The 20,307-nt window shown below is 41.9% G+C and overlaps 1 protein-coding gene across 1 annotated transcript in view; it reads right to left on the bottom strand.

Moving 5' to 3' along the window:
- Nucleotides 1-20,307, bottom strand: part of STK31 (serine/threonine kinase 31) — a 60,262-nt gene that overhangs the window by 18,671 nt on the left and 21,284 nt on the right. Inside the window, exons 8-16 of the mRNA XM_038769525.1 lie at nucleotides 18,937-19,111; nucleotides 17,232-17,347; nucleotides 16,391-16,550; nucleotides 13,587-13,709; nucleotides 8,890-9,069; nucleotides 6,937-7,053; nucleotides 4,043-4,162; nucleotides 2,989-3,120; nucleotides 2,254-2,355 (exon numbers count right to left, since the gene is read on the bottom strand). Coding sequence (XP_038625453.1) covers nucleotides 2,254-2,355; nucleotides 2,989-3,120; nucleotides 4,043-4,162; nucleotides 6,937-7,053; nucleotides 8,890-9,069; nucleotides 13,587-13,709; nucleotides 16,391-16,550; nucleotides 17,232-17,347; nucleotides 18,937-19,111 — 1,225 coding nt within the window. The remainder of the gene's footprint in view (nucleotides 1-2,253; nucleotides 2,356-2,988; nucleotides 3,121-4,042; nucleotides 4,163-6,936; nucleotides 7,054-8,889; nucleotides 9,070-13,586; nucleotides 13,710-16,390; nucleotides 16,551-17,231; nucleotides 17,348-18,936; nucleotides 19,112-20,307) is intronic.

The following is a 20,307-nucleotide window of genomic DNA, read 5'->3' as shown; positions in this document are numbered from 1 at the left end:
GATTGATTCTGTTTTAGGACAAAGTAAAATAATTTTGAAACTTGCTTCTTCTACCATTTACTTCAAAAGACTTTGAAGCTCGATTTTAATACCTTAAAAACACAAGTCTATTAATGCTATTTTTCAATGCTGAGTTTTGGTTGCTATTACAGAAAAGAACCAGCACTAATCCTTAGATTCCCCTTTTAGGAGTGAAAAGAAATTTCCATTCCCCTACCAGGCAAAATCTTATATTCCTTTATATCAACAGCCCATTATGAAGTCCCAAAGCTGATTTCAAAATGAAAGAACTGAAAACAACATTAATAATTCCTTACAGCTGGATGGTGCTTTCACTTCCAAATGATTTCACTTCAATCCCTTTACTTTTCTTTCATAAAATTACGCAGAAACGGGAAACTGATTCAACGGAGGGATAAAATGCCTCGCCAAGAATACCCTGCTAGTCAGCGGTGGAGCAACAAAGAGAAACCAGGTCTTGCAATGCCTTTCCTTTCAACTGCAGTTCCCAACCTTTGCTTCATGGCACACCGGTGTAATTTAAGAGTTTTTCCAATGTTTTCTGAGAATTTGGGAAAGTTGCCGTCTTTCATTTCAGCCCATTTGCAGAGCTATGCTTCCCCAGCTCAAGGGTACACCTGGCTTGCTCATTCAGACATTCAAATCAAAGGCAGAAGGGGTCTAGTCACAAATAAGACACAGTCCATAAGCACATTTCCAACATTACCACGGGCTTCTGGACAGATAGACATCGGGGAGCCTAAGAGAGGTTGCACCTTCAGACTGCTCTGCTGCCAGTCAAAAAGGTTTGGCAAGAACTTACTATGCTACACATGAGGGGTTAATCAATAGTTAAACCCAACAAGCTGCCTGTTATGAAATAAAGAACCTATTTGAAAGTGTTTCCCAAAGGCTGATTCTACCGAAATGGAAATATCTGAATTTACTGAAACCAAAGAAAAGGTATACACATCAGAAGGAATGTCTGGAAGAACTATATAGGGCGACCATTACTTGAGGCAGTCCAGGATAAAAGTATATAAAGAAGACAGGCCTATGAGAAAAAAAAAAAATCACTGGGGGATGTGTGGTTGAACTGCTCATTCCTGGAGGTGTTCGAAGACAGCACTTAGGGCAGAAGGGAGGGAGGTTTAAATAGCTGTGTGCATAGGATGTGCTTGCTTTGGGAGATGAGAGGTGATATCCTGGGATGAAACTGAGGCTCCCATCATTCTCTCCATTGGCAGGCAATTGCCAGGAGGATGAATAACTCTGACTTGATTTGTTTCAACAGGCTATTAAATGACACTTAGCAGTCAACAACAAACATTTGAATTATTCTAAACAGACCTTGTACTCCAATGACAACTGACATGTTTGCACTTCTGTAATTGATATTTTGAGGAGTGGAATTAGATATGCAACTCTGTTACCACTATTGCATTCTCCCCCAAGCACTTAGTGCAGTGCGCTGTACAATGCGAGTGCTCAATATATATGACTGACTGATGTATCAATTAAGAATCTTGAAATGAATGCTTTAAAATGGATTCATTTGAAGATGATAACTGAACTTAGATTTAAATTTCTAAGAGCTGATCTAGAGGGACTGTTAAGGTTACAGAAATATGGTTGCAGCAAAGGTGGGAAAGTTAATTCCATCAATGGAGATCTGGATCTTACAAAAGCAACGTATTGGAGCTTCTTTCACTAGTTTAATTTAAGAGACTTGCATTCAAATCTTGGGGTAGGATCTAGTATAATAATAATGGCATTTTATTAAGCCCATCCTATGTTTCAAGCACTGTACTAAGTGCTTGGATAGAAACAAGATAATCAAGTAGGAAAATAATAATAATGATGATGATAGTATTTGTTAAGTGCTTATTATGTGTCAAGCACTGATCTAAGCACTGGGGTAGACACAAGCTAATCAGGTTGGACACCGTCCCTGTCCCACATGGGGATCACAGTCTTAATCCCCATTTTACAGATGAGGTAATTTAGGAACAGGGAAGTGAAGTGACTTGGCCAAGGTCACACAGCAGACAAGTGGTGGAACTGGGATTAAAACCCAGGTCCTTTTGACCCTCAGGCCCGTGCTCTATCCACTAGACTATGCTGTCCCTGTAATTCATTCATTCAATCGTATTTATTGAGCGCTTACTGTGGGCAGAGTACTGTACTAAACGCTTGGCCCACACGGGATTTATATTAGAAGAGCCTAGACAATCTGCATAATTGAATACTTACATATTCTTCTTGTTCCCTGTAAATTTTCTGAAAGATGTCATCTCTCAGCCCAATGATTTCATCCTTTACTTTTGAAATTTCAGATTCACTGACTTCATCAGACTGCATTTAGAGTAAAGCCAGAGTTATGTGACACAGCCATCAAGGTTAAAAAAAATTATCATAATAATAAATGTGGTATTTTTTAAGCATTTACCAGGTACCAAGCACTGGGGTAGATATAATATAAGCAGATCATGCCTGGTTCCTAACCCACATGAGGCTCAGTTAAAGGGAGGGATTCTTCCTAATATACAGCTGAGAGCAGCCTCTAAACAAATTCTAGCTTGATCTATAGCCATTAGTAAGTAGGCAAATAATTTTTCCTTCAAGATTCTAAGCTCTTGGGAAAATTTAGCACCTTAAACTGAAGCATGTGGTAAGGTAAATTACCTAACTTGTAAACAGACTATATCTAAACTGGATTAATCTCATGACAAGAGTTCAGATCACAAGTTTTACCCGAGTGGAAAAAAAAAAATCTAATACTACTTTGCACGTCCAGAGTATTTTTTTTTCCAAAGTCATCTCAAAGGCTGTATGCTAGTGTGCCTAAAATTGAGCACACTGGCATAAGCCATTAGCTCCACACAGCACTAGACTGCCACTCAGATGAGACAAGTGGCACCTAGTACAGCCAAAAAGTGAGGCCAGACTTTAGGACTAGTTTGAACAGTGGTGAAACTGTTCACCTACCTCCTCCAGGTTGCTCTTTTCAACCAACTTCCATCTCAGCTGAGCCTTTAAGCTTTTCAGGGTCTTCTTAATAGATAACAGATGGTCCACATTGGGGTTTTCATTTAGCCACTCTCCAGTCTGCTGCTTAAACTAAATTTGAGGGGGGGGAAAAAGGTGTTAGTGCACTTGCAATAGCAAATGTTCCATTGCCTTCTTACGACAATTGACCCTACCGGGGTTGAATGCTCATAAAAAGGAGCTACCCAGTCAGTAAACCAAATACTGACATCATTCACTAATGTTAATTTGCAAAATCTGGTCTGCAAACAAGTATTTTTAGAAACAAACAGTGCACTTTAACCATTTTACTTTTGTTACAGCATGTAGCTGAATTTGTTATCAACATTTTAGTACCGACTGTGGTCAATGCATTGTAGAGCCAATTCTCAAATATCTATAATTATGGTATTCACCTTGTGGACTGTCTATGTGCAATTTATTTCTTTTCAAGTTGTCACCCGCTGCCAGCCTGAATTCCCACCTTCTCCCACACAGGGACATCTGAAGGCAACCTGACTCTACCCTTCATTAGGAAGTGTTGGCCGTGAACTTAATGAAAGAGTACAATTAGCCCCCAAAATTACAGAGGACAAACTATCTTTAGGAGGTAACAACTGAATAGTTAAAAGAAGCTCTAATCCTTTGTCTGAAAAGTATATGCTAACTAAATTGAAGAATGGGTCATTTTTTCAGAAGCTACAGAGATTTAAAAAGAAGTCTTCCAGTATTAATTTATAAAGTAGTCTCAGAATTTTAAAGAATTTAAAACCCTCTGTTTGTTGCAGAGATATACTCAGTTCTGCCAAAGTGTGATTTGACTACCACACATTTTGATTAAAACAATGTTAGGAACATCTGATGACATGAGCCTTTTGGATTCAGGACCTCACTGGTATTCGAAGAACTTGAAGTACCTAACAGGGCTACAAGAAGGGGATGAATATAAAGTGCAGATGTCAATAAATTATTGAAGTACATAACTATTAACAAGGAGAGTTAAACTGACTTGTACCTCAATACTGGACCCGTACTTAGAAAGCACTATCTTTATAAGCTTCTCCTCTGAATGGATCTTCTGTTGAACTTGATTATATGTACTTAAGATTATTTCCTTGTCTGCATCCTCTTGCTCCTAAACAAAATTACACACCTATGAATGGTTACCTTCAAATTTCAATTCAAATCCAATGGTTGCCAATCACCTCAAATCCAGCCCCCCAGGATTTATGTACACATCAATCAATCAATCAATCGTATTTATTGAGCGCTTACTATGTGCAGAGCACTGTACTAAGCGCTTGGGAAGCACAAATTGGCAACATATAGAGACAGTCCCTACCCAACAGTGGGCTCACAGTCTAAAACGGGGAGACAGAGAACAAAACCAAACATACTAACAAAATAAAATAAATAGAATAGATATGTACAAATAAATAGATATGTACACATCCTTATACTCTGCTGTTTCTCCTACATGCCATTTGTTTTAACGTTTGTCTCCCCTACTAGACTGTAAGAACCTTGTGGGAAAAGACAGCGTCCACCACCGCTACTGTACTGTGCTCTCTCAAGCACTTAGTACAGTGCTCAGCACCGTAAGCACTCAAATACCACTGATGGATTAACTGATTGATTGAAATGACCACAGAAATTATACATTTCAGAGTCTATGTTCCCCTTATTTCTGCCTTAAAGCAAATTCTCTTATGTTGTGGATACAGTGGTCAGAACAAGATGCTACGGGTGAAAGAACAGGCCACGTTCTGGATTGCCATGGGAGAAACAGATTTTACTTTCAGACCTCAGTCATTATTCCTACAGCCAATTTGGGGGGAAAACTTGAGTTCAGGAGACAAAGAGAAGAACTCAGCTGGCAAGAGCCTTGAGAGGTCCTGCTCTCAGCCTCCAGCTATGATTAAGTGGCAACATTACAGCACTTAGAACAGTGCTTGGACCATAGTAAGCGCTTAACAAATATCAACATTATTATTAATACCATCATTATTATTACAGGGTTGCAAATATTTAAACAAAGTAGCCCCCTCCTCTCAATTAATTCTGATACATGGTTCTCACCCGAGGTGGAGAGGTGTCAGCCAGATCTGGGGGGTGGAGGGGAGGGAAAGAGCTCTCAGGAGGAGCACCACAGCTGTCACAGCCCCATCTTACAGTCCTGTGTAATAATACTTGTGGCATTTATAACGTGTTTACTATGTGCCAAGTACCGAACTAAGAACTGGGGTAGATAGAAGATAATCTGGTTGGACACAGTCCCTGTTCAACCTACGGCTCACAACCTAAACCGGAGCGAGAACAGATACTGAATCTGAGGAAACCGAGGCAAGTGGCTGAATCAGGATAAGAATCCAGGCCCTCTTACTCCCACGTGTAAACTCTTTCCATTATGCCACACTGTTTTTCTGCAGCAGGTCATCTCATCCACTCAGTCAATTTCTCCCGCTGTCTCCTTGGGCAAGTCAGCCTCCTGCTGTTTTCTTCTCCCGCCTCGCCACGTCTGCCTTGAGGTCAGCCCCACACCACACTACTGCTACTGTTTTTTTCTGCCTCTCTTACCCAAGTCCTGCACACAGTAGGCACTCAAATAAGATGAACTGATCATGAGTTCAAACTCACAATAAAAATCAATCCGTGGCGTTTACTGGGCACCTGGGTGTGGTGCTTGGGTGAGTGTAATAGAGGCAGAAAAAAGCAGTAACGGTAGTATAACGTAGGGCTGATCTCAAGGCAGACTGATCTTGAGCTCAAATTCACATATAATAAAATCAATCTATAGTATTTATTGAGAGCTTATGTGCAGAGCCCTGAACTAAGCTATTGGGAGAATACAACAGAATTGGTAGATAATATTCCCTGTCCACGAAGAGCTTACAGTCATGATCCAACTGCCTGGAGCATGTTAAGTCTTGTCACATCCATCCTCTAAGATAGCAAGTACTGTTTTCTGGAAACTAAGATGTAGGTTATTGCCAATCTAGCATCAGCCCCTTACACCTCCTGGAAGTCACGGTTCTAACTAAGTGCCACATCAGGTGATCAGAATTTAACATCCCTTCCTAAATCTTCAACAATACTAATGTCAAAGGCGACTGTGAGCAAAGGAGACTTAAGTGTAAAGCGAGAAAGTCTCTCTCAGATCTATAGAAGTCAGAAGCATCTGGCTTCTAATCCTGGCTCTGCCAATCGTCTGCTGTGGGACCTTGGGCAAGGCCCTTAATTTCCCTGTGCTTCAGTTACCTCATCTGTAAAATGGGGATTAAGACTGTGAGCCATTTGGGCCTGGACTATGTGCAACCTGATTAACTTGTATCTATCCCAGAGCTTAGCACAGTGCCTGACACATAAGTGCTTAACAAATACCATAAAAAAAATAAATAAATACTTAAACCTTCCATTTGGGACTAAACAGCCAAAAGTAAGCACAGAATAAATTAGGAAAGTATAGGCGCTCTGATCACCAAATTGTTTTTAATTATCCACAGCAACTACTGCAAAGGACAGGATAATTAAACCCACCAAGGTAGTTTGAGACGCTCTTTAAAATACTTATCAAAACTAAAAGCACAACTTAACTGGAATTCTGAAACAACATGCAATTTGGGCATTAAATTCAATTTCAGCTAAACTGCACTCCACCAGTCATATGATACATATAGGTGGCCAGGCACCAACAGTTCTTCCAAAGCATGGACTTACAAAACACGTTCAGCCATCTCACAGATAGGCCCCAGTACAAAAGTAAGGATGCCAAATACACAGAAATTCAATTTAGCCCCTAGACCCAGTCATAATTAAATATGAGCAAGATGAATTTTTTAGAAATATCAGAGCTGGAGGAAGTGTAGGCTTTTTGCACAAGAAATCTAGATGTATTTAAGAATAACTCACGACCAGAGAGACTTCCAATTCTTTGCTAACATTCAACTCAATCTTCTCAAGAATTTCATCGACATTTCCAACTAATTCTTCAGAACACAGTGACATTTCTGCAGCAGGATCAAAAACCTTGGATGGAAGAACAAAGAGAATTAGGCCTCAAATAGTTCACAGAATATGCTGACCATGGCTGAGTGATTCCTATCATGTAAGGCATCAAAATAAAATTCCCGCTCAAATATCAGCTTGGGGAGTTCACATTACAGTTATGAACGTGCCTTAAAATAATAATAATGGCATTTATTAAGCTGCTTACTATGTTCAAAGCACTGTTCTAAGTGCTGGGGAGGTTACACGTTGATCAGGTTGTCCCATGGAGGGCTCACAGTCTTAATCCCCATTTTACAGATGAGGTAGCTGAGGCACAGAGAAGTTAAGTGACTTGCCCAAAATCACACTGCTGATAATTGGCAGAGTCGGGATTTGAACCCGTGACTTCTGACTCCAAAGCCCGTGCTCTTTCCACTGAGCCACGCTGCTTCTCAGCCTCAGAGATCGCGTTCCTCCAACCTACTCAATATTGAAAGAATAAAATCTGGATTTTTCTACCCTGTGGCTTTTTGCCAATCACACTACAGCTCATGGTATCATCCCTGGGGCATCTAGATAACATGTTAACCCAAGGATGAACTCTCTTAATGAGGCAACCATCGCAGGGTTACTCTAAGCACCCTGTAGCCTCTGTCGGACAAGATGTGGGCTGAAAGGACCTTGCTGTGATTCAGTAATGGCATTACTGATGTTCCAGAAGGACCATGTCTCAGCAGAAGCATCCATTCTGCCCCTCGGTAGCAAACCCCATTGCTCAGCTGGGAGTGAGGACAGCAGTCAGGTGGGAGGCTCTTACACATGTGTGAAGATGACAAGTTCATTCATTCATTCGATCGTATTTATTGAGCACTTACTGTGTGCAGAGCACTGTACTAAGTGCTTGGGAAGTCCAAGTTGGCAACATAGAGAGACGGTCCCTACCCAACAGTGGGCTCACAGTCTAGAAGTTGCGCTCTAGTTGCACTCCAGAGGAAATTAAATTTGGGCCTGAACTGTGCCTTTCCCAGCCCAGATTATGGTTTAAAGGGAGCTTTTCCAAGTTTTGGACACTTTTGGCACAACATCAACCTTATTTGGCATCTCTGTTTCAAAGGTGGACTCTTGATCACCCGAAAAATTCCACCTGGATGTTGCCGACTTCTTCTGGCCTTCCCGTAGAGACTGGTCAGCCAAATGAGTCAGGACTTAAATCACTATCTCCTGCCAGCATTAAAAATGACAGCTAAAGTGCTTCCATTCATCACTGGATTGAGAAGCATTCAGAATCCAGTTTCCAATTAAAAAAAGAAGAAAAAAAAACAAAAATACCATAGCTCACCCTCCAAACCAGCCTCAATTTATTCTCTGGTAATAAATTGCATATTTCAGGCAGAAACCTAGCTCTCTGAGACCATCAGGGTACAAATTAGTCCTTTGTTTCAAAAACATGCAGCAGTGCTTGAAGAGTTAATGCACCTCCCAAAGTGCCTATCAGAGTTTGAGAGTAAACTTAAGCCCGAGCAAAACTGAATTCACTGTTCCTAAGATGCTTTTTTTAAAAAAAAGTTTATTTTTAGAAAATGTGCAAACCACTCCCAATCAAAGGGTGGGGGAGATGAGGGAAAAAGAAGTTTTTCACCACCCTTCAAGCACAAGAGGGACATACATTTCTCTCTCCAAAATCTGCGTATCCTTTCATGCCCACACTCAAAACACGTGATGCTAGAATAAGATTCATTTGATAGGCTGATGAGTGGTATTTTCAGACCTTTTAAATAGCAATCAGTAGGAAATAGTATTATTCCCTCTTCCTGCTCCCTGGGATTTAATAAAAGGAAGTTTTTTCATTCCTATCCTAAGCAAAGTGTGCTTTACCTTTATGATGTTACTGAACCACACCACGAGGATTTGTAGAGAAGCATCTGTTCCGGTTCGGATACAATTAAATTCCTCTTGTTTACCATGCTTCCAATCATAAAACTGTTGAAATATTTCACTTGAGTCTGGCACTTCCTCCGCTTCCCCATAGGCTGCCTCTAAGGAGCCAGACAATTGCTACAAAGACATAAAACCCACTTTATTTAAAAAGTGTTAAACACCGTTCAATGAAAAGAACTAGGTTAGTATATTAACCACTGGAGCCAATATCCCACTGAAGGGCAGAAACTCAAATCCAGGTTAAAATACAAGAACGAGAACTGCATTTTTTATTCCAAGTAACCGGACTGCTGTTATGTGGTACTTCGGGTTTTTCCTCTGTTTTCCTATTATGACCTCCGCTAAGTCACTGTACATAAATAATGACCGCTATAAACATTCCAAGTGAAAATGGTCCCTTTATATACTCTAGCCCACCTCACTCTTCAAGACTTTTCCACATCCAATTTGCTCCTGAAGCCCTCAACCTTGAACTCCTCTATCCTCTCTCTGTGGTTTTCTTTGATTCCTCCATCCTTCTCCCTTTGCTCCATCCCAAAATTTCTTCACATACCCCTGCTTTTTTCCCTCTCACTCCTCTCTCTGAACAAACCCAAGTGAGGATCCCTTGGTAAGTGAAACTGCAAGAAGGAATTGGGGATCTCCAGCATAGATTTGGGAACCCTAGGGCACAAACCCTAGGGATAAGGTCAACTGTAAGCTTGTTGTGGGCAAGGAATGTGTCTGTTTATTGTCATATTGTACTTTCCCAAGCATTTAGAACAGTGCTCCGCACATAGTAAGCGCTCAATAAATATGAATGAATGAAAGTTTCCCAAGAGGGCCCTGGATCAGGACTGTTCTCCAATCAATCCATAGAATGTATTGACCACCTGTGTGCAGAGTATTGTATTAAGTGCTTGGAAGAATGCAATAGAATAATAAAATAACAAGCCTCTTTCACCTGTCCTCTTCCAAACCTTTCAAGCAGCATGGTCTAGTGGATAGAGCACAGGCCCGTAAATCAAGAGGACCTGGGTTCAATCGCAGCCCTGCCACTTGTCTGCTGTGTGACCTTGGGTAAGTCACTTGATTTCTCCCCTCTCACCATCCTGACCTGGGTCAGGGTCACAGGATGGGGGCTGACTGTAGTGCTGAAAACAAAAGGGACACCAACTAGCTTCTCTGCTTCTGTTATCCCCATCTCAAGGTTCAAGCACTCTTCTGTGCCCCTGCATCTCCTGGACCCACTACAATGGCAGGTCTGGGGTTAGTGTACATATGTGTGTGTGTAGCAGGTGTTGTAGCAGAGGTGTAAGGCAGAGAGCAAGCCACATGGAAGCAAGAGTGGAGGATTGCGTCAACTTTATTTTGTGATCTCCCTAATTACTCAAGGTTTCAATTCTACTTTGTTCTCCACTCAGAATTACCTCTTGACTATCTTTCTCCAGTCACTCAATGTTACAGGAATTGTAACTGAATTTTTTTCTCAATTAAAACAGGAAAGATTTTTTTAATCCATTTAAAGGAACACGGGTCTACTATTTATTGGAAATGGGTCTATTTCCAAAAATAATTTATATGCGACCTAGTTGGACCACACAATGCTAAAACAATCATCTAACTGCATAATGAGATACGAGGACATACACAAGGTCTGAAAAACTCAGCAATAAAAATAGTATTCCTCCTAGCTACTCCTGAACCTGACTGTCCCCCTCTTCTTCCCAAGGAGGTTTGTCCGGGAATGCGTGTGGGGAGCAACAGAAAAAAATATGGGAAGGAGGGAGTCACACAAAGTGGGGCTATTCTTCCCTTATTCGTCTAAATCCTTCTCACAGAGAGATTAAAGAGGAAGGCAGACAGACCCTCGCCACCCATTACAGTGTATTCTAGTTCAATGTCCTTAGTGCCAAAAGGGTTTGGAGCCCCGTAAAAATGTTCAGATGCGTCCCCTGTTTTCAGTGCTGCGTCTAATCTAGCCCAGTTGAAAAAGCATTTATAGACCACCACCTTGTGGAATTTGAGAGGATCTTTCCCAAACCGTTTCATCCCTTTCTACTGACTTTCTGGAATTAATTCTATCTACCTTGGAAAGATGAAATCAAGATAAAGTATATTTGCTTAAATCACTAGGCCCTGAAATTTCACTCAGTTTTTCCCCTCAACCCTGCACCACAAATCTTCTTGGCAAAATAAAATCCAAGCCCATGGAAATAAAAAAACAAAAATGTATTCCACCTACTTCAGCGTCATTTTTTTCTCGCCTGGCAAATACTATGTGCCTCAAGTATGCTCCCCTCTCAGGAGTAGGAGTAATATTTATTAAGTGCTTACTGTGTGCAGAGTATATAATGATGGCATTTATTAAGCACTTACTATGTGCAAAGCACTGTTCTAAGCACTGGGGAGATTACAAGGTGATCAGGTTGTCCCCAGAGTACTGTGCTAAGCATAGGTGGGAATTAGACACTGTCCCTGTCGCTTGGGGAGGTTTATAATCTAAAAGTACAAGTGGGAAGACGGGTGGGAGACAGGCCCAACAGGATTGATGAAACACTAAAACACAACACAGATACACAAGATAAAAGCAAAGTCAGTAGGTTGTCGGAGCTAGAGGAGGAGAATTTCAAATTCTCAGGGCTCAAAGTTCAGGGCACACCTGCAGCCATCAGTCTTCCTGGGGTTTTGTGGAGACATCAAAAGGCTAAAAAACTCTAAAACTAAAATGCTATTTCTGTTTCTATCCAAAATCTCCACTGTCCACCCCAGATTAAGTTAATATGCAAATTTCAAACGATTTTGTCATTCTGAGCAAAAGGCAAACAAGGAGAAAAAAAACCGCACAATGAAGTGGCCGACGTGTGGAAGTTAAGAGAATAATTGTACAGAATTGTGAACTACCCGGGTATTATGTCAAGGGCTAGGGGTTTATAACAATGCATGGGGTGGGTTGGTGGTGGGAGGGGGTCCCTACCGTGGACATAATAATAATAATAATAATAATAATAATAATATTTGTATGTGCAAAGCACTGTTCTAAGCGCTGGGGAGGTTACAAGGTGATCAGGTTGTCCCACGGGGGGGCTCACAGTCTTAATCCCCATTTTCCAGATGAGGGAACTGAGGCACAGAGAAGTGAAGTGACTTGCCCAAAGTCACACAGCTGACAATTGGCGGAGCCGGGATTTGAACCCCTGACCTCTGACTCCAAAGCCCGGGCTTTTCCCACTGAGCCACGCTGCTTCTCTGACATAGGCAAGTCCAGTCACTATTAGAAAGTAAACGTGGATTCGGGTAAGTGAGCACTAATACCCTGGAATTGACTTGGGGATTTTCCAGACATTCTCTCTCTCTCTATTCTCCATCGTCTAGTAACTAAGGAATGAGAAAGGTTAGGAATTTTATAGCATTTTAAACTGCCAGAGTGCTTTTAGATGTTCTAAACCAAGCTAAACTGATGGGAAAAATTGGTCCCATCATTTAGCACCTGCAGTAGAGGTGCATTCAGGTGCATTTAGTAACAAGGAGCAATAACAGTGATGCTTTCCAGTTAGCATCTGCCAGTGTTTCCAGGCCTTCTGACATTTCTGTCTTCCCAGAGGATAGATGACAATCTTAATACCGTTCCACTGGATGGTGGGCCAAGAGACTCAGTTTAGAGCAGAAGTTGGGGACAAGGCCAATTTTAGGACTGGGCAAAGTAGGTGGTTGCCACCTGCCATGAACAGCAGGACCCCTGAAGGGGAAGGTGCTGAGGGAACCTCTCTGCTCTCTCCCCATCGCCATCCCAGTGCTAAATGTTGGGGTAGATTGGGCCCAGTCCATGTACCACATAGGGCTCACAATCTCTTTTATCCCCATTTTACAGATGAGAGATTAAATGACTTGCCCAAGGTCACGAAACAGGGACTAGATTGCAGGTCTTTGGTCCCCCCAACCCTTTGCTCTTTCCATTAGGCCACGCTCATAGGCTTTTAAAAGAAAAATTCCACTGCCTAAATAACCAGTTCACGCTTAGGAATCTGGAGGCAAGAAAAAGTAAAGTATCTTGTTGAGATCTACATCTGAGGGAAGAGAAGGATCTGACTACAAATTCTGTTCTGGTGTGCCAGTAAAAGGAGCAGAGGAAAAGGGAAACGCCCCAACCAGCCCAAGCTGGGGAAGAAGAAATCAGCAGAAGGAGCAGTGGGTGTATGTTTTTCTTTTTTGTGGTGAGCAGTGGTAGAGATGCAGCAGCAGTGGCTTTGGCACAGGAACTGTTCCAAGTTACTTTATGAATCCCTGTGCAGAGTACGGGGAAAGGAGGGATGGAGATGGGGAAATGGGAGAAGGTACTTGTCCTCCCTTCCCCTTAGACTATGAATTCCACAAAAGGCAAGGGCTGTGTCCAACCTGATTATATCTATCCCAGTGCTTAGTGTACATATTAAGTGCTTAACAAATCATCATTATTATTAGAAGGTGTCTAAGGAAGAGAATCTTCACTTCTAGGAGGGTTTAGGGCAATGGGATTCCTTCCTTAGCAACGCTAGGTGTCCAGAACTTTCCTCTCTGCCCACGCACGGAAAAGTTCCAGGACTTATAAGGCAACAGCATCATTCCAGCTGTACTTGAGTAACACACTAACTCATAACAAATTGCTGAAAAATCACCTTCAAAGTTTTCAAGCGCTGACTAAGAGATAACTCATCCACTTCCAGAACAAACACTTCTACTGCATTGTACAGTTTCTGTCGCACTTCATTTCTTCTTGCAATCAAGTCTTTTCCTTCCTCCTGGGGGATAAAGTAACAAGGAGAGTCACTGGATTATTTATTCTTCATACATCAAAATTCATGAGGAGCAAAAAGTCTTCAACACTCTACTCAGAACGATCAGAGAAGGCAACAAGCACATGAGAGAAGTGGATCGCCTTGGTTCAGCCTTAAAAGGAAAATAAAAACAAAAACCCTATCAGTGAATCAAATCTTGTTTTTTTCTTTTTTCCCCTTAAAAATAAAAGTCATAAAACTTGATTAAAAAGATGAAAATAGAATCGGACATTCCAGCTCCTGGGACACTTATTTTTTTTCTATCATCTAATCTCTTCCTAGAGCACAGGTTTCCAAACTTTCTGTGTAAAAAACCCTTGGAGTAAATAATAATTGTAACATTTGGTTTTTAAAAAATATTTGTTAAGCACACTTCCATATTTTTACCAAGCAAACTCTATGGATACACTACCAGAACGATTGCAGATGAAAGTGGGGCATTCCGGGAGAGATGCGTCTATGGCGTCGCTACGGGATCGACACGACTCGACAGCATAAGACACGACATACTACGTGCCAGGTACTGTACTAAGCACTGGAATAGATGCATGGTAATCAGTTTGGACACAGTCCATGTTCCACATGGGACGCACAGTCTTAACCCCCATTTTACAGATGAGGTAACTGAGGCACAGAGACGTTAAGTCACTTGTCCAAGTTCACACAGCAGTCACGTGATGGAGCTAGGATTAGAACCCAGGTCTTCTGACTTCTGACAGGCACATGCTCTTTCTACTAGGTCACACTAGGCATTTACTATGTGCCAAGCACTGGGGTAGATACAAGATAAGCAGATCAGACACAATCTCTGTCCCACACGGAGCTCGCAGTCTAAGTAGGAGGGAGGAGAGGCACTTAATCGCCATTTTACAGATGAAGAATTTAAGTGAAGTGATTTGCCCAAGGTCACACACAACAGGAAAGTGGCAGAGCCAGGATTAGGCCACCAGCTTAGTGCACAAGGACCGATCATATCATTAAGCACATAAGAATGTAGTTTAATTCTTTCTGATATTAAATTATGAAATAATACAATGTAAAATTCATATAGTGCTTATATTACCTCTTTCTGTTCGGACTAAGAGAAGATGGGGAGGGATGGGGCGAGGAGGGATGGGAGACTGTGTCCAACCCGATTTGCTTTTATCCACTTCCAGTGCTTAGTACAGTGCCTGGCACAGAGTAAGCACTTAAATACCACAATTTTGATGATTAAGAGGGAAAAGAAAAGGGGAAACAATGAGAAGAGAGGAGAAAGAGAGAGAGAAGAGAGAGGGAAGGGAGGGGAAAGGAAGTGGAGGTGGGTGGCAAGGTACACAGCTACTCCCTGTCCAAGAAACTGTAGGCGTTAAAACTATTGCCAACAACCCTATGGTGCCATGTCTAAGGGCACTTATGCCAAGAGCCATATTTCACTCCAGAAAGAGCCAGATATGCCTAATGAGTCAGAGGTTGCCCCACCCCTGCCCTAACCTCAGATGTCTACTTCACTATCTGACCTAGCATAACATGGACCATGGTCTTCAGGGTATCCTTCCCTCCATCCTTGCATTCAGCTGAGCCACAGAAAAAGGAACATACATTATGATAACACTACTTTTCTTTTCACAAGAACAGAAAAGGAGCCAGCAAGAACTCAGGAGAGTTCTGACCGGGTTCGGACCCAATGTCAAAACTTCCAGCCTACGCATATTTAAAGAACCTCGATTTCTTACCAAATTGAAGACTTGCAAAGCTCATGCAGGAAGTAGGCCGCGCTCCGTTTCCAAACTCTCAATCCCCTGGAGCCACCCAGGGGCTGGGTTCAAAGAATGAGGCCTAAAGCAGGAGAGGACCCCCCCTGTACCGGCCACAATCAGAAGATCAACTTTCCAGGCTAGCCTAGCTCAGTCCAGCTGAGCCTGGAACTCCGGCTTGAGACCCAGAACAGATCCTTGCTAAGCCAAAAGTGGTCCAAAACTCACATCTGGGGGAATAGGAGCATTTGTGATGTTGCCTCACGGGCAGTTTTCCCAGCTCCCAGTGGGATGCAGCCATGCCAAAACTCTCAGCTCAACAACAACCCTCAGTACAAGTTTTCAATGGATGAAAAATTCCCCCTCTTTCAATATATTCCAGTTTGGTAGTGAAGGGTGACCACGGAGAAGAGGTCTCTCAAGTCACTGTTCACAGCACCTGTTTTGCCCAACAACTTTACATCAGAATCTTGTTTAGCCTCCCTTGTTAGGATATCAATTTACACCGGGGCCATGTTTAATTCCCACCTCTGCATTCTCTCCCAGAGCTTAGTACAGTGTTATGCACACAGTAAGTGCTGAATAAATACTATCACTGCTACATACAGCAAACACCTTAAGGTTTCGGCAGAACAGGTGCTGGAAAGAACCGACTGACCTTTAAGGGGGAAGATCAGGAGACTGGAAAGGATTTCCTCAGGACATCTGCAAGCCCTACTTAGTTTGCTCCCAGACCACCACTAAGGCCAACTTTATGTCTGCTACAAAGACATCTGCCAAGTTGACACAATGTCCTTAAAAGTCAGAAAATCGTCTGAGGTCTTGGGTCTATACTTAGTGGACAATTCAGTTATTTTTATCTTTGGACAGATTAGGACCAAAAAAAACAGATAAAAATTTCTAACTCACCGCACTTTGGCAAGACTGAATCTTCTCTTGAGCCAAATTATATTCTACCCAAATCTTCTCCAGATCATTCAAGGAAGATGGCATAGTAAGGCATCCTTCAGTTACTACCTTCACAGCATCCAACAGATCATCTCCAAAATGAAAGCTGACTTTTGCTTGCCTAATTACATGAAAAAAAAAACAATGAACACATATGACATTGAGATTTCTCTGGGACTCCTTCCTACAATGAAAACTTTAGGAGAGGATTTTAACACCAAATAAAAGGTCCTCCCCTTTTACCCTCCAATACTCTACTGCCACCCTACCCGATTTGGTCTCCATAACCAAACTACCTTCTCCTGATACACAAATCGACACTCAAAACAATCCTCTCCACTGAACTAAACTCCCTCGCTCCCCTGTCCCTCCACCGGTCTCATCCCACTAACCCACAAACCTGCATAATCTCCACAGTACGCTTCCACTGCTCCTGTGCCCGAGCTGCAGAGCGCTGCTGGAGGTAATCCAGACATCCCTTTGACCTTGTCCACCTTAAATTCATCCTTATCTGCTTTAATTCGGCCTTCTCTGCTGCCCAACAACACTACTTCTCCTTTTACATTCACTCCCATAGCCACTGCCAGCTGTTCCAGGCATTTAACTCCCTCCTCAAACCTCCACGTTGGTGCCCTTTGATTCCTGCGCTACCTCATGCAAACTGATGGTTCATATTGAAAGTATTTTGAGGTGTGATCCTTTAGATGCCCCCCAAATGCTCTTATCAAGCACCCAAATAAAATACAAAGACTTCACTAAGAACTAGTCCTCCTGTGCTCATGTAAGGGCTCTGAATACCTACCTAACTTCTTTCAGGATTTCAACCTTAGAAGCCAGGGTTTTCATTTTGGTTCCAACATATGTTTGGAGAGAGTTTTCTAAATGTTCCAGGGATTTCATGGATTTTTCTTTCTCTTGCTGAAAAAGAGAATGTGCAAACCCATTAGGACTGGATTAGGACATGACTGATAATAATAATGGTGTTCACTAAGTATGTTCTGTGGGCCAAAGCATTATGATAAGCACAGGGGTATATCAGATCAGACACAGTCCCATCCCAGATGAGGCTCACAAATCAAGGAAGTTAGGAGAACAGGAATCCATCCCCATTTACAGATGATGAAAGAGACACCGAGAAGGCCGATGATGGATCTAAGACTAGAACCCGGGGCTCCTGACACCCTGGTCCCAAGTTCTTTCCAATTGGCTGCACTACCTAACACTAGCCCTAAGACTTTTCTGCCCTCATTAAAATAAAATAGGACAGGTTGAGTTCCATGATTGAATGCAATGCAGATAAGCTATGAAATTAAAATAATGGGCTACAAAGGGGTTAAGGACTAGGCTCTCAATTTGCTTCACCTCATTAACAAAAAAAAAATAGTATTCACCTTGGGACCTGTTCCATGGAGAACACTCTTTACCCCTTTAGAAACACCTCCTACATCTGTTTTTTTAGACAACAGACAACTGGACAATAATCATATAAGTTTTATGTCATGCCATCCTCCAGGATTACTCCAATTCAGTCTTAAATAGCACGTATTTTGTTCACAACAGCACCTAAAAATGCTAAGGCCCAAGCTGACAGCTTTACTTTGGTGACTGCAGTAATATTTTATTCATTCATTCAATTGTATTAATTGAGCACTTACTGTGTGCATTTCTGCCAATAACCTGTTTGGACTAGACACTAAGCAAAACTGTATTAACATCAATTATTGAAATACAAGCATGTTTTTCAGTTGATTAAAATGAATTTTCCCTCTGGCTAAAGCAACTGGCAGCCTTGATGTGGCCTGGTACAAAAATTGTGATCAGTGACAGTTCGGTCCCCCTCATCACTAATCATATTTGCCTCGCTAATCCCAACTAACATATGTACAAGCACTCAAATGTTTGTAATCCTCTCAGATTACATTTGGAATTGTGAATCCTTTCTCTAAACCATATTCTGGTCTGCTTCGTCTCAGACTGTTAAGTCTTCCAGGACAGAGAATGTTTTCTCCATTCACTAAGACCTGAGTAAGTCTAGTTCAGCACTACGGACAAAGACAGCGTTAAACATTTGTTAATGCTGATGATGTTATTTCAGCAACCATGGTGTTCATTTTTCAGTTGTTTAAAAGGGCTCCTTGCTATTTTAATTTTCAGCGTGGGTTCCTCTCTAATCTCAGCCCCCTCTAAATCTGCTCTGAAAGCTTTGTGCCTAGGTCTCTCCCTAGGTTTCCCTGGGCTTCCCAAATTTCTGGCCCTCTGAGTATCATGTCACCAGATAGAGAACTCCACCTCACTTCTGGGTAAGGAACATCTTCACCCCAACACATAAATGTATCTGGGCCTGATTAACTTTACTTTTCCAGTGCTTGATACATAGAAAATGCTTAATACCTTTTTTTTAAAAAAAAAAAAGAATAGAAGTAATATAGGGAGAAGAGAAAATTCTTCCTTCACTTACACTTTCCAATTTTCTACCGGCTGGTGTCCCCCGGCAGTCACAACCATACCTGCAGTTTCAGAGCAGCTTGTTCAACTTCCAATTCCAGTTTCTTGTAATTCCCAAGAAGAACTTCTTTCTCCAGTTTAAGCTTTTCATTTTCCTCAATCAGTTTCTGGTCCTGTTTGATCTTTTCCAGGCTGACATTTGACCCTAGACTGAAGTCACCAAGAGTCAACTTATCCCTATTAAAAATGAGTAAGGGGCATAAATTGTATGAGACACATATGTAAATATGTCAGCAATTTCTAAATCATAATGATCTATGGGCAGAGTAAAGTTGGCAAAGGTAGGAAACCCATAAAATTTACTTTGAAAACATTTACGCTTAGAATGAATAGTTCCCTTTTTATGCCAGCTATCTATTATCGTCTATTGTAAAGGCAGTCTTCTGCTTAAGAAGCACTGGAATCCTAAAAGCTTCATCGAGTCAGGATGCAAATCAGAACCAATTTTCTTATAGGAACAATGTCACAAACAGGGGACTGGTTCTTGAACCAAGGCTGGGTGCCCTATTTTTACCAAAATTATCAAGAATTGTGTACTGAGTCGATTATAAATGAGATATATTATAAAAATGGAGAACAGCATAGATACATTCATGTGTACTTATTCTGAATCGGAGAGGTTTCAAGGTGGAAAAGCAGTCTCTTACTTCATCCCATGTAAAATTGGGCATGCTGACACTTCCTGGTGTCTCTACCTGCCAATAGGGTAACCTCAACTCTTCTTGTCCCCTGGCCTCTCCCACTCCACCCCTCTACCCTTTTCCTTTCTTTCCCATCCTCACATTATGGCTTTTAAAAATGTTTCCCTGATTTCCTGCCTTAACTGCATCAGCCTTCTCACTGAGCTCTCTGCATCTTCTCTCCCCTCTCCAGTCCACACGTCACTCTGCTGCCCTTATCATTTTCTGAAAAAAACATTCAGTCCAAAGTCTCCCCTCTCCTCAAAAATAATAATAAAAATAACTGTGGTATTTGTTAAGCGCTTACTTTGTGCCAGGCACTGTACTAAGCGCTGGGGTGGATACAAGCAAATCAGTTCGGATCCAGTCCCTGTCCCACATGGGGCTCACAGGCTCATTCCCCATTTTATAGATGGGGGAACTGAGGCCCAGAGAAGTGAAATGACTTGCCCAAGGTCATACAGCAGACAAGTGGCAGGGTCAGGATTAGAACCCATGACCTTCTACCTCCGAGGGCCCGTGCTCTACCCACTATGCCATGTTGCTTCTCTAGTAAAAGCCTCCAGCTGTTGCCCAAGCAACCCCACATCAAACTCCTTACTATCAGCTCTCTCCCTCCTACCTAACCTGGCTGATCTACTACAACAAAACTGGCACATTACACTTCTCTATCGTCGGCCTACTCTCTATACC

This window comes from Tachyglossus aculeatus, chromosome 2 (assembly GCF_015852505.1).
Source record: "Tachyglossus aculeatus isolate mTacAcu1 chromosome 2, mTacAcu1.pri, whole genome shotgun sequence".
Taxonomy (NCBI): domain Eukaryota; kingdom Metazoa; phylum Chordata; class Mammalia; order Monotremata; family Tachyglossidae; genus Tachyglossus; species Tachyglossus aculeatus.
The sequence above is the reverse complement of the archived record's forward strand: the minus strand, read 5'-3'. Positions and strand labels throughout refer to the sequence as shown.